This window comes from Perognathus longimembris, chromosome 1 (genome assembly GCF_023159225.1).
Source record: "Perognathus longimembris pacificus isolate PPM17 chromosome 1, ASM2315922v1, whole genome shotgun sequence".
Classification (NCBI taxonomy): Eukaryota; Metazoa; Chordata; class Mammalia; order Rodentia; family Heteromyidae; genus Perognathus; species Perognathus longimembris.
In genome coordinates, this window is record NC_063161.1 from 155,251,244 (window position 1) to 155,264,340 (window position 13,097).

Here is a 13,097-nt window from a genome sequence, read left to right on the forward strand (position 1 = left end):
ATATACTTAATTACAGGCCTGCTTAATTACAGCTCTGTTGAAGCTCGTTTGTTTAGGAGAATGCTAATTGCGCTACGGAGCCGGAGCCGGAGGCACATCCTTGCTTTTTATCTGCGGATGTTGCTAGCGTGGATCAGCGTTTTTTTTTTTTTTTTTTGTTAAAACTGCTACCCAAAATGAATAAATAAAATAAAAATTAGAAAGGGAAGAAAGCACCACCAGCCGGGTACTGAAAGGAAGCCTGCTTGGTGCAGACCTTCTGCTGAGAGGAGGCCACTGTTTTTGCCAGGCAGATCGCTACCTGCCAGCCTCTCCGTTCTGTTGTCCGCTCTGCCGGCCCGGCGGCCCGTGCACAGGCTCCTCCTTCTCCCAGACAGGGCAGCCAAGGCTCTGTGAGGAAGGCGACCTGCTGATCTGGCATGTGAAAACTCAGACCCACTGAACTCCTTTCCTGCAAACCAGATTCTGGGTTCGAATCTTGACTCCATCCCAGCCTGACTCCTTTCACATTTCTGTGAGTGGAAATGTGAGGGTTAAAGCATCCGGTGCAAGTTCGTGGCCACGTACGTGGCTCGGAAATGTGGGTTTCCTTTCCCCTCTTCTCTTCTGTAGAACGGAGCTAAGGGAGAACTTCCATTACCTCCTTGGCTTGAAGGGGCTCTTGTTAATGTCATCCTGGGAGCCTCAGGGCCTGGAGAAAGGACCCACATGCATGCCCTTGGAAATGCCATCATTGGCAGGGCAGGCAACCACCCTTGCTTCTGGGTTGTGACTAAGCACCTCTCAGGGGATCTTAGGGGGAGAAGCCCCGCCCTAACCCTTCTGATTGACAGGCCAGGGCAGAGTGAGCCTGTGGCCTCTCACGCAGAGCTCTGACTCTGTCACCCTGAGTAGGCTCGGCAGGAAACTGGCTGCTAAGATGGCCAGAACCAGTGTCTCTCTTCCTGAGCAGCATTCATGAAGAAAAGGAGAGCGGGAAGAAGTAAATGCAAACACGACACTGCCCCCCCCCCACAACAGGAAGCCAGCATAGAGATGATTTATTGAGCAGTCTTTGGGAACGTGAAAAATATGTGCCATTGATTTTAAGAATTATGTTTGGCAAACCTCTGGATACTTTCAAATGTGGAAAGGCTGCCCAGATAAGGAGAGTAGAAATGGATGTTGTAGAATTAGAAAGGATTTAAGCAGTCCCACAGATCCGCTCTGCCCAACCCAGGCAGTCCCTCCCTGGCTCCCCAGCAGGTGACCCCCTGCCTCCATGCTGGGCAGCAGCTCAGCTGGCCCCACCCTGCCCAGCACCTCTTCCCCAAGGCAGGCGAAGCCGTCTTCCTGTTGTGACAGCCCTACAACGCCCTGCTCACGTTTGCTTAGGTCCATCTGGAGTTGGCTCTCAGCTGGACGGGCTCCCTCCTCTGGCTGCCCTTCCCGTGGGCTGGGCACAGTGCTGGGCTCTGAGGGTGCTATCAGGAGTCCTGGGGAACAAAGTGTCCAGATCCCTTCCACCTGACGGTGGCGGCTGCTTTTCCCTCGTGGGATCTGCTTCAGGTGCTTCTCTTTCCTGGCCTTCAGGACTCCCAGAATGAACCGATGGCTGTACGGTCCGGGCACCAGGACTGGGATACGTGGCCTTTATGTTGGCACCCCCTGTCTAATAGCTAAGCCCCACTGCTGGTGTATTCAGCTACAGCTGTGTCTTCTTCCCTCTCCTCGTGTTATTCCCCGTCTCTTCCTAGGTGGTCCTGGCAGACCTCAACTCCAGGACTTTGCACTGTGGACAGCCATCATCAGTGTACCCCAGGACCCTAATGTTCAGAGACCTTCACGGGGTGTCACTGTTATACCCAGTCCTCCCAGACATCCACCAGCCTCTAGCAGGTGCACCCCAGGTGTCTTTCAATAGCTGGCAATACTCAGGCACCCCTCAGAGAGGCCCTTCAAGGTCTAAGTGATCTCTTCATCCAGCCTAGGCCAGCCACGCAGGGGTTCTCCTCGCCTTGACGTTTCCCGACTGTGCTTACGCATCTCATCCACGTGGGTGGCATTGGACATGTGGTCAGCCGGGCACCAGAGGCTCCGCCTGTAATCCCAGCCACTCAGGAGGCTGAGATCTGGAGCATCATGGTTCAAATCCAGTCTGGACAGGAACATCTGTGAGACTCTTACCTCTAGTCAACCACCAAGAGCTGGAGATGGAGCGGCGGGTTCAAGCCCTAGTAACAACCCCCCCACGGGCCCCCATGTCAGCAAGTATAGACCACCTCCTGCCGTCCCTGCTTCTCTTCCAAGCCCTGGTTGTGGCTGGGAGCCCGGTGCCTCCTGAGCAGCCCGCGACCTTGGCTTTCTTTCCTCTGAGAGTGTTTTGGTGGTAGTGGTGGTGGTGGTGGTGGTGGGGCTTGAACTCAGGGCCTGGGTGTTGTCCCTGAGCTCTTTTGCTCAGCTAAGAGTCCCACAGGGACTTTCCTGCCCAGCTGTCTTCAAACCGCAATCCTTAGATCTCAGCCTTCTGAGTAGTCCCCCGGCGCCCAGCTGAGGGTGTGTTTTAGGGTATGAGGAACATCTGTCCTGCTGTGAACTCTGAGGCCGAGGGGACCCATCTCCATGGGCTTTCCACACAGCAGCTTGTGGTCAGGATTGGGTGCAAGCAGCTCCTGGCCGTGTCCCTCTGCTGTGCCAGCCCAGGCAGAGTGCACCGGCCTTGGCATCCCAGCCTTGGCACCTCCAGCTGCCTCCTGCGGGAACCGCTGTGGGAAGGGCGCGTCTGTAATGGCGTCACTCCTACTTTCTTCCCCACCGCCACCTCAAGTTCTTACAGGAAGAAACTACCTTAGGGCCCACCAGAAGTATGCCGGAGACAGACGGACACCCCAGTGTCGGCCAGCTGCTCCCCTAGTTCCCCAGGGGGTTTAAGAGGACCCCGCAGTGGAAGCGGGCAGAGGGCACAGTTCTTTGCACCCTGCCCCTGCTCCCCAGTCTTGGCAGCTAGGAGAGGCCCCTGAAAACGACAGCCACCAGTCCATACACAGTGTAAATGTGTTCTATCTTACATGTCCTAATTCGTATGAGATGATGGAGATCTTACTGCGTGATTTGTATACATGTGTACAGCCAAATGTTACTGTGGTCAGGGTCCAATAGCACAAGGCAGGGGTCTAGGGTCATTGAGTCCTACCTGGGTGATGTCAGTCAGCAAGCCCCACCTCCTGAGTGATGTCAGCAAGCTCTGCCTCTGAGCCTCCTCTTCCTCATCTCAGAATCATCAGAAGTGATTGGAGCTGAGCGCCAGGCCTGGGTCAGCAAGGAGTCAGGAGCCGCAGTGCCCGAGGCCGTGCACCAATGTCACTAGGGTGCTGGAATGTATGGTGTTTAAGGTTTGGGGCTCTCTCTTCTTCTCGGGGCCAGGTGCCGTGCTTTGTCCTAGCACCTGGCCCTTCTCTTAGGGGATAGTCACAGCAGGTGTCTGTCGGAGTCAAGTGGCCCCACTCTGGGACCTGCCTTCCATGAGAGGCGGTTCCACAGCACTGTAGAGGCCGGGCATGCTCTTGGGGTGCTCGCTCTCCTCTTTCTCCTCTCTCCTCTCTCTCCTCAACTCACTTCCCTGAAGCCGGTGGTGGGCAGAGCTTAACCCAAGCCATGTGACTTACATTGCCCATCAGTGTGACCTGGGTTTCTTCCTTTCTCTTGCCTCCCTCCATCCTGGGTCCCCCTTCCCTTGAACTGAATGAGCTTGGCTGGCATTAGAGTTGTCACCTCTCCCTCCCAGGAAGATCCTGGCAGGCCTGGCCTCAGACTCCTCCCTGGCATAGGAGTCCAAGAGTGGTGTTTCTCCGTGGATGCCTTTGCTTGGGGGTTTGGGAGGTTGCTGGTATTTGAAATTAGGGCCTCATGTGCTTGCTAGGCAGGTGCTCTACCACTTGAACCGGATCTCAAGTTCCCCTTATGCTCTGGTTGTCTTTGAGATAGGGCCACACTTGGGCTGTTTAAATTCTATTTTTTCTATTTGCACTTCCTCCTACAGTGAGGATAATAGATATACACCTCCATCCCGTACCCAGCTCTTTCTGTTGAGATGGGGGTGGTGGAAACCTTTTTGCTTGGGGCTGGCCTGGAACCATAGCCCTTCCAGGATGATTCACTCTGCTCTTGATTGGGATAGAGTCTCGTGAAGATTTTTCCTGGACTAGCCTCAAACTGTGATCCTCCTGTCCTCGGCCTCCCGGGATGCTAGGATTTCAGGCTTGAGTGCCCGCCTCCCACGTGCCTAAGGAGGACGCAGAGGTCCCTGTGGGTTGCAGGGTGGCAGTTGAGGGTGCAGCAAAGGAGCTGCGACACCGGACCCCTGGCTTCCCATCCCAGGCCTTTCCCTTGTGTCCTGTTAGAATCGAGCAGCCTGTGAGCTCCAGTCAGCCCTGAGTGAGAGTCAAACGAGAGTGACCGGCACGTCCCCCTCCCAGCGGCTGAGCCCACACGCACGCCCTCTTCTTCCTGGACCTCAGCCAGCTCCAAAGCTACTGTTTCCTCTGCCTGGACTTCCCACGATGCTTTTCCCAGCGTAGAGAATGTCCAGTGAACGTGCCCCCGCTGGCCTCCAGCGCACCCTGTCCTCTCCCGGCCTGTTCCCAGGCCCTGGTGGCCTGGAGATCAGATACTTCCGGATGGGGTCAGGCCCTGCCCTCTCACCTGCACTGGGTGGTTACCCGGCTCCAGCCAGGTGTTCTCTGGGTGGACACCTCAGGTTCCTGAACACCTGTGGTGTCGTTAATGCCTTTGTCTCTCCTTTCCTCTTGCAGCAATGGATGGCGTGCCTTTTATGATTTCTGAGAAGTTCTCCTGTGTTCCCGAAAACGTAAGTGTCCTGCGTGATCCCTTTCCCCTGCCTGCAATGTTCTGGGAATTGTTTCTGCCTGTGTGTCCTCTCTCCCCCCTGAAAGCCATCCCCTGCCCAGACCTCTGAGGGCTGCTGGGAGCCAGGGGAGCGAGGCCCGGTGAGCGGTGCCTGGGTCTCCCTGGAGACCCTGCGCTCACCACACCCCGCAGCCGCACCTTTGTCTCCAGGGTGATGGCAAATGGGCCTTCCTTAGATAGGCTGGTTCTGTTTGCCTAGTTCAGCCTAGTCATTTGCTTTCTTTTATAGTCAGTGGTGGCAATCCAGGCAGCGAGGAGCCAGTCCCATTTTGCCATCGTAACTGCATTGTGTACAGGGCTTCCCGGGGGGGTGGGGGGGGCAGGGTGCCTCTGGCTGTCAGCCTGTGAGCACGCACACAAGCCCCCAGCCCTCGTCGGTGTCAGAAGGGACCAAGGGGCAGCCAGGACCCGAGGCCAGAATGCAGACCCCGAGAAACTCCACCATGACCCCAGCCCGGGGGGTCCCTCTCAGATGGTGCCTGGCCCCCCAGGATGGCAGTGGCCTTTCCCTGGGGATGTGGGTCTATGTCTCAGGCCAAAACCATAAGCTTGCCTCTGGCTTTTATCCCTCCCGATAGAAAGCGCGGAGGCCCCAGTCTGGGCACCAGTTAAAGACCCCTTCCGTGTTTTTCTTGGACCCAGCTTAAAGCCACCCGGCCTGCGAGTTGACCTGCTCTGTAGTTTCCATTTTCCTGAAATATAATAGGCCTCCTCTGAACCCTTCTGGTAAGCAGCTTAATCTTGAAAAATGCTCCTGACGTGACATGCGGAGCCCGAGTAACTTCCGCAGACTCCGCTCCCGGGCCGCGTTGCCATGGTGACGCTGGCGCCTCTCCCTCCCGCTCCCCAGGAGAGGCGGCTCTGCCCTGCTCCCCTGCTCCAGCCGGCGAAGTTTAGTGGAGTCGTCAGAGCCTAATGATGTAGCAGCTGGACCTCGCTGGACCCGGGCAGCACGGGCAGGCCGCCCGTCCCCGCACCGCCCCGCTCGGCTCGCGGCTCACAGAGCCAGACTGGCTGACCGAAGAGCAGCCCAGGAACATGGCGGTGGGGGGGTGGGGTGGGGTGGCTCGCGTGACAGCTCTGTCCCCACATTGCCCTCACAGGAGGGCTGCTTCTAACTCAGCAAGTGCTGAGGGCCACAGACACGGGCCCCGGCCCAGGGTCAAGCCTGCCTGAGTAATTCACTCGCTGCGTGTGTGTGTGTGTGTGTGTGTGCACACCTGCACGCACACACGTGGGTGATAAGAGTCTCACAGAAGCCAAGCACCAGGGAGTGGCTCACACCTGTAAACCTAGATACTCAGGAGGCTGAGACCTGAGGATTAAGGTTCAAAGCCAGCTTAGGCAGGAAAGTCTATGAGACCCTTACCTCCAATTAACCACCAGAACACTGGAAGTGGTGCTGTGTCTCAACGTGGTAGAGTGCTAGCCTTGAGCAAAGGCTCAGGGACAGTGCTCAGGTCCTGAGTTCAAGCCCCATGGCCTATGGGGAGAAAAAAAATCACAGACTTTCTCATTCCTTGGCTGGCTTCAAACCTTGATCCTCAGATCTCAGCCTCCTGAGTAGCTAGGATGACAGGCCTGAGCCCCCAGGACCCAGCTCACTCACCAGGAAATGATGAGGTGATTTAACCCACGGTTTTTTCCTCTGACAGCAGCAGAAGTGAGGTAAAGCTGACCGGCCCTGGTTTCCCTCTTCTGGGAGACGCTGACCCACCCGGGTTTGTGACCAGGCAGTGGTCCCCAGCCGACAGACTGATTCCTCCTCCGGCCTCGTTAGCAAGTGGACAGTCCACCTGCCAGCTCCCTGCCGGAGGGGGCTTGAGACTTCACACCTGCCCTGCAGGAAAGTGGACTGGAACGCGTGTGTTCCAGCCACTGACCTGCTCTGTTCTTTCAGATGCAGCCCTTTGACCTCCTGGGAATCACCATCAAATCTCTAGCAGAAATTGAAAAGGAGGTAAGTAAGCCACCCGAGCGGCGATGGGCAGGCCTGGGACCCTGCCCCCCCCCCACACACCCCCATTGGAGGCTGAGACAGGAGCGGCAGGAACTGGGCGCCCTTCATCTCACGCGTGTATTGCCTAAGAAAAGTACCTGACTATCCCGACTCCCTGCTTCCAGTGGAACACGACCAGTGCTCGTCTCTAGGCGCAGAGCTGGGAGGGTCAGCGTTTGAGCTCAGCAGAGGAGGCCGGGGTTCAGATGCAAGGTTGTCCTTCATCCCCCTTCTGTTTTATTGATTGCTACAAAGGGATCTTGGGTGGGGGGGGGGGCGGGTGGGTTTTGACCAGACCTCTGGAATTCGAAGGAAAATGTCTGAGTGCCTTGCGGGTGGAGACCCCGTTGGGCGGCCTGGTTTGAGTACACTGGGCTGTTTATCTGCTACAAAGCAAGGCTGTCCAGTATCAGAGTCCCGAGGAGAGGTGGGGGCGGGGGTGGGGGGGGGCGGGGAGACGGACGTCCCCCTCCTCCTCTCAGGAAGAGCCAGTCGTCCTCTGTGTGCAGGAGGCCATTACGTGCTGGCGCCAGCTCTCCTCGGAGAGGAACATCTGTCTCAAAGATGGAAATGGTAGAACCATTTCAATATTCTCAGTTCCTTGGGGTTTTCTCTTGTTGTACCCAGCTAGCACAAGCAGGTTGCATTATTGAAAGATGGCTGAAATCAAGGGAAATTGAATCAATGTACTATCACAAATTTCCAAACCTGTCAGGGCAAAAAGCAAGACCAAAACCACACACACACACACACACACACACACACACACACACACACACGCACACATGCATACACACACCCCTTTGTCTTTGATTTTCAGTAAATCATAAGAACCTGATTGTCATCTATGCACACTTTTTTTTCCCTTTTTTGATCTGTTTTCTGGTTCCTTACCTGGGAGGAAGGCTAGCCAACGACATGAGAAGATCAGACGGGCCTAGATGCTCACGCCTGCCTCTGTGCGAGCAAGGTCGCGGCGATGGCTCTAGGGCCCCCTCCTTGTGGACACAGCCTTTGTGAAGTGGGAGGTCAGGCAGACCTGGGTTCATTAAAGACGGACCACAGACAGACAGACAGACAGACACCTGGACCAGCCCCTAGTAGGGGGCCAGGTCACCTCCCTTTTCCTTTAAGGCGGAGTAACCTTGGAACTTGTCTCTGAGGGGTGTTGGGGAGAGGCCGGCAGCAGCAGACAGCCCATCCTTGGGGGGGCTGGGGGTGCCACAGAGAGGGCAGCCATGCCAGGTTTTCTTCCCCGTGGGCCTCACGAGGCGTATTTAATTCCGACGTGGGCTAGGGATGTATCTCTGGGCTTGGTGGACCTCATCGCTGTCAGCCAAGCTGCCTCATTTCACCACCACCACCACCACCCACCACCACCAGAGGCAGAAATTTGGCTCCAAGAGGTGAGTGAGGTGTCTTGCCCAGGACAAGGCTGAGGTTGATCCTCTGCTAATGGCGGAAGATCCATGGGATCGTGCTCCTCCGAGGAGGTCTTCCGGTCAGGTGGGGACATCGGGGTGCAGGCGCCGGGCCCAGGCCACCTGGGAGCGGCTCCCTTCTTGCTCCAAGTGCCCAGATCGGGCACTTTGAGTGCCCGCGGTGCAACTTCCTTTCATGGAAGAGGCTGTGTCGCTGTTGAAGTAGCTGGCTGGGGTGTGTGTGTGTGTGTGTGTGTGTGTGTGGTGGGTGTGTGTGTGTGTAGTGCACCGCTGGACCCTCGCGCGACGTGGCGTCGGGATGATGTGGGGGGCTTTCACTTAGTCAACGGCTGTCAGGGCCGCCAGGCCAGCCGTGGGGGTCATCTCGGGGAGTCTGATGCTGCGTCTGGCATCCGGGGTTTCCCCTCCCTCGGGGCCTGCGGCCACGGCTCCCGCTCAGGTCTCTGGAGCAGGCAGGGTGTCTCCTGGAGCTGCTTAGGGTTCCCCAGAGCTAGCCAGGCTCTCCTGGAAGGCAGAGTTACCCCTGGACTAGAAGCGTGAGGTGTCATCTAGAGAGAACTGGTTTGGGGTTTTTCGTTCGTTTTTCCTTTTGTATTCCCAGCAAGCCTGGCTGCCCCAGGGATTTCAGCTTGGAAATGTGCTTTGCTCTCTGTAAGTCTTGGTATGTGATATCATTTAGCCAAAACCAAGCAGATACGATGAAGTAGACTAAGTAAACGGAAGAGCCGCCTTGGGGTTCAGGGCCGGCTTTGCCCCCGGCCCACCCAGCCCCTCTCACGATGCTGCTATGCAGAGGCAGCACAGAAATGACCCCGACAACGAAGGCGCTGTCACCAGGCCTCCTCGGAGCCAACGGGAGGGCCAAGTGGGGCCCAGATGTGTCCCCTGCACCCAGGTACGGGAATCGAACCCCTGTCCCTGGAGGTGGGCACGCCAGCCTGACAGAGCAGGCGCTTCCCCCCACTCTGTTCCATGCTCCTGAGCTTAAGCCGGAGCCCTGCTGGCCCTGTCTTGGCCTGAGGGGACGGTCACCTCATGAATGACCCCCAGAAATGGAGTATGAGTTCCCCTAAACGCCAGCACCCAAGAGGCCCCGGCCACCGGCATTGAGGGGCAGCATGGGGACAGTGTCGCCTGGCAGTAAGAAGGCCGCGCACCCCGAACCCCCTGGAAGCAGAACATGACTTAGTCCTCACAGCTGCGGACACCGAGAGCAGGTAGGGGACACACACACCTGGCAGCACCCCAAGACTGAGCAAGGCAAGGGTGCTGTGTAGACGGAGCACAGATCTGGCATCCAAATCTGCCCTTGGGTTTGACCTTGGGGCAGGGCCTGCTGGGCCTCGAGCCGGGACAGAGGCCTGCTGGTGCCACCCACGGGTGCCCGGTGTCACTGCCACCCACCACGGCGACGCGAAGCCTGGCCCGGGGCTGCTCCCAGCCATGTGCACAGGGTCCTCACGTGTGTTTCTTTTTTTCTTCTCCTTTTTCGGCTCTTTGTGCTGGTCCTGGGGCTTGAACTCTGGGCCTGGGCTCTGTCCCTGAGCTCCCTTTGCTCGAGGCTAGCGCTTTGCCACGAGCCACAGCGCCCACTTCTGGCTTTTTCTGTGGTGAATTGGAGATAAGAGCCTCCCAGACTTTCCTGCCTGGGCTGGCTTCGAGCCACCATCTTCGGATCTCAGCTTCCTGAGTAGCTAGGATGACAGGCGCGAGCCACTGGCGCCTTAACATACCCGAGCAAGGTCATGTTGTAAAGTTAAAACCAATATACGTGCCAGAGAGGTGTTACAAAGAAGCAACAACTATATATGTGTGTGCGTGTGTGCATGTGTGTGTAATACGGTTGGAAAGATGAGTCCTCTCTCAGCTCCTGCCTGGGCTTTGAATGATGTGAGTAGAAAATGAAGGAAGTCCTCAGAAACTTCAAAGCTGTTGCTCTTCCTCCGGCTCCCACTAGCATCCTGATGCCTCCCGCCTTGCCCCCATTTTCTGAGACCTCCCCTGCCCCAATTCCCTGCTGCTCCAGGGGTGTGTGCCCGGCTGAGGCATCCTGCCAGGCTAGCAGAAGAGGGATGAAGCGTGAGAAGACAGACAAATAAACCTCCCCCAGCCGACGGGGTCCCCACTCACCCAACGGGGTCCCCACTCACCCGGCACTCAGGCCAGGCACAGCCTTCACCACCATCCCCTCTCCTTGATGATCGCCTTGCACCCCTGCCCTGGTCCACGCCCACCCCCCCCCCCAATTCCAGCCCGGCCAGATCTATGCAGTGCCAGGAGGCAGGGCCCGGGTAGTGCATTCTGTGCAAAATCTGCAAGCCTTCTAAATGGGGAGCAGCCACATCAGTGGCCGTAGGACACTCGGTGGCTGGGGAATCTGCACCCTCCACCCCAGCGCCGTGCAAAGCGGGTCCCCTCCTGCCCGGCTGGCCCACGCCCTGGCCCTGCGCACGCTCGCACGCACACACACACACGCGCGCGTGGTGAGGAGCCCGCTCATTAGCCTACCTCGCTTCCTGGTGGAGCAGACAGCCTCCATTTTCATTGAACTTGAAAGCTGCAAGACGAGGGAGAGTCTAATTAGTAAAGGGACGATCTATTATTAATCAGTCCCTTAAAATTGACAAGGGAGGCAGTTCATTTAACCACTTAATTGCTACAGGTTTTTATGGGCTGCTTGCTATTTGCAGACATATTTAATGAAGAAGTTATAAATCTGAGGGAGCTTAAAATTTTAATTTTATACCTAAATATTTTCCTTGTTCTTGTGTTTGCAGTCAGTCCTCAGGAGTGCAGTCACGTGCAATGTTCTTTAAATGAACATATTTGCTAACTGGCGTGATTTCAGTTTTTAAAACATTGGTTCCAGCAATTAGGCATTTTTTCCCCAGTTCCCAAATGACTAGAGAAATTCGTCTTGATTATAATTGCTCTTAGCCACGCATATCTAATTTGTGTCTTTTTAAGTGTTAATTAGTAAACAGTTTGAGCTGACATCTTTATGTGTTTGTGTGTTGAAAAATGGGGCTTACTGCTTATTTAGCTGGGGGCCGATTTCGCTCGCATTTACGTCACGACACGGAGGTGAAGTTAATGAAAACTCACTTGGCAGCAGAAGGGCAGAAAGAATTATCAAATTCAACTTTTTTGGACCTTAAGTCCCGGCCTGCTACAGATAATACAAGGTCACCCTGGACTTCAGAGTGTACATCCTACAGGAAGAAAGTCAGGCAGAAGGCTTTTATGCCCATAATGAAATGGCAGAGTCCCAATTTTATGGAGGCAAAAATGTTCAGATGCTCGCACAATTGCCGGTGCTTTCTACTTTGGGGAAGCTTTCCCTGCGTTTATTAACGTGAAGGAACTTGGTGCCGAGCCCCATTGCAGCCACAAAATTTATGTGGTCACTTTGCACCATCTAGTGGTCGAGTCTTGGACTGCAGCTGGAAATCCATGGCCTGTCTGTCTACTCATGAAATTGGAATTTCACCACCCCACATCCGTTCCACTGCTTTGTTGTTCAGTCAGGGAGCTCATTTGTTTGAAGGAAGAGACATCTTCCTACTTTGTTTACTGAATAAAGGTTAGTTAAGTCAGTACCAACTAACTTTCCCTCTGATAGATTGCACAAAGACCCGGAGCGTGCCGCACCCACATTCTTAGAGCTCACACTGGGCTGGGATCGTTCCAGCCTGAAACAAAGAAACCCAGCATTCTCCCCACACAGAGATGCTACTTTGGGAGGTGATGGGCACATTGATTAGCTTGACCGAATTAATCTGCAATAAAACGCAATTATTGTTTGTCAAAACGTGTGTGTGTGTGTGTGTGTGTGTGTGTGTGTGTGTGTGTGTGTGTGTGTGTGTGCCGGCCACTCTAGCAATGCCTCCAGTTCCAGTTCATAAGAGCGGCTCAGAGTTTTCTGCCCAGGTTGGCTTCAAACTTCCATCCTCCAGCTTTCAGCCTCCTGAGTAGCTAAAATCACAGGCATGAGCCACTGGCACCTAGTTTAAAACTAGATTTTTTTTTTTTAAGGAAACCTAGTGAATTAGTGAAGTAGCCATTGTGAAGACACAAGAGGAATCCTAGTCCCCCGTGACAGCCTGGGCTGGTCACTCTCCGCTGCCGACTTGGAGCATTTCATGCTGCTGATCAGATCGGTCCCCTTTCCCTAAGTGAAGCTTTACTGTCTCAAACAGTGACCCTGCCAGTCTGAATCTTTAAAAAAAAAATTAGTATTTTCCTCTGCAGAGAACATGTACAAAAATGCAAATGGTATAGGAACACGGAGGATAGAGAGCGCCCCCTGCTACCCAGCCCTGGGGGTGCAGCACAACACAGATACACACACACACACACACACACACACACACACACACACACACACACACACACACACACACACACCCTGGGCCCAAGCTTCTGTACCCTTCCCCTCACTTCCTAGAATTTCCTCTGATTATGCCAGGCCTTGTTTAACCAGTCACCAACGACTGACTTGCAGTATTCCCCATTATTCCCCATTACCGTATGGAATACGCCACCCTGGGTCTGCCTTTGCTATCCAGGCCTTCCTTTGGGAGAATGCACATTTCCGTTTTTGCCTTCCAGAAAGGACATGCCTACCGGAGGGGCGTGACAGCACCTTCCTCCACATCCTGGCCTTCCTTCTAGCTAAGCATCACTGGTGTTATAGATGTTTGACCTTGTTTAGTTAACTACTTCTAAAGTTGAACTTCTATGTTTATGGG

At 55.2% G+C, this 13,097-nt stretch overlaps 1 protein-coding gene across 1 annotated transcript in view; it reads left to right on the forward strand.

Moving 5' to 3' along the window:
- Positions 1-13,097, forward strand: part of Mvb12b (multivesicular body subunit 12B) — a 148,304-nt gene that overhangs the window by 123,763 nt on the left and 11,444 nt on the right. Inside the window, exons 8-9 of the mRNA XM_048343001.1 lie at positions 4,791-4,846; positions 6,806-6,865. Coding sequence (XP_048198958.1) covers positions 4,791-4,846; positions 6,806-6,865 — 116 coding nt within the window. The remainder of the gene's footprint in view (positions 1-4,790; positions 4,847-6,805; positions 6,866-13,097) is intronic.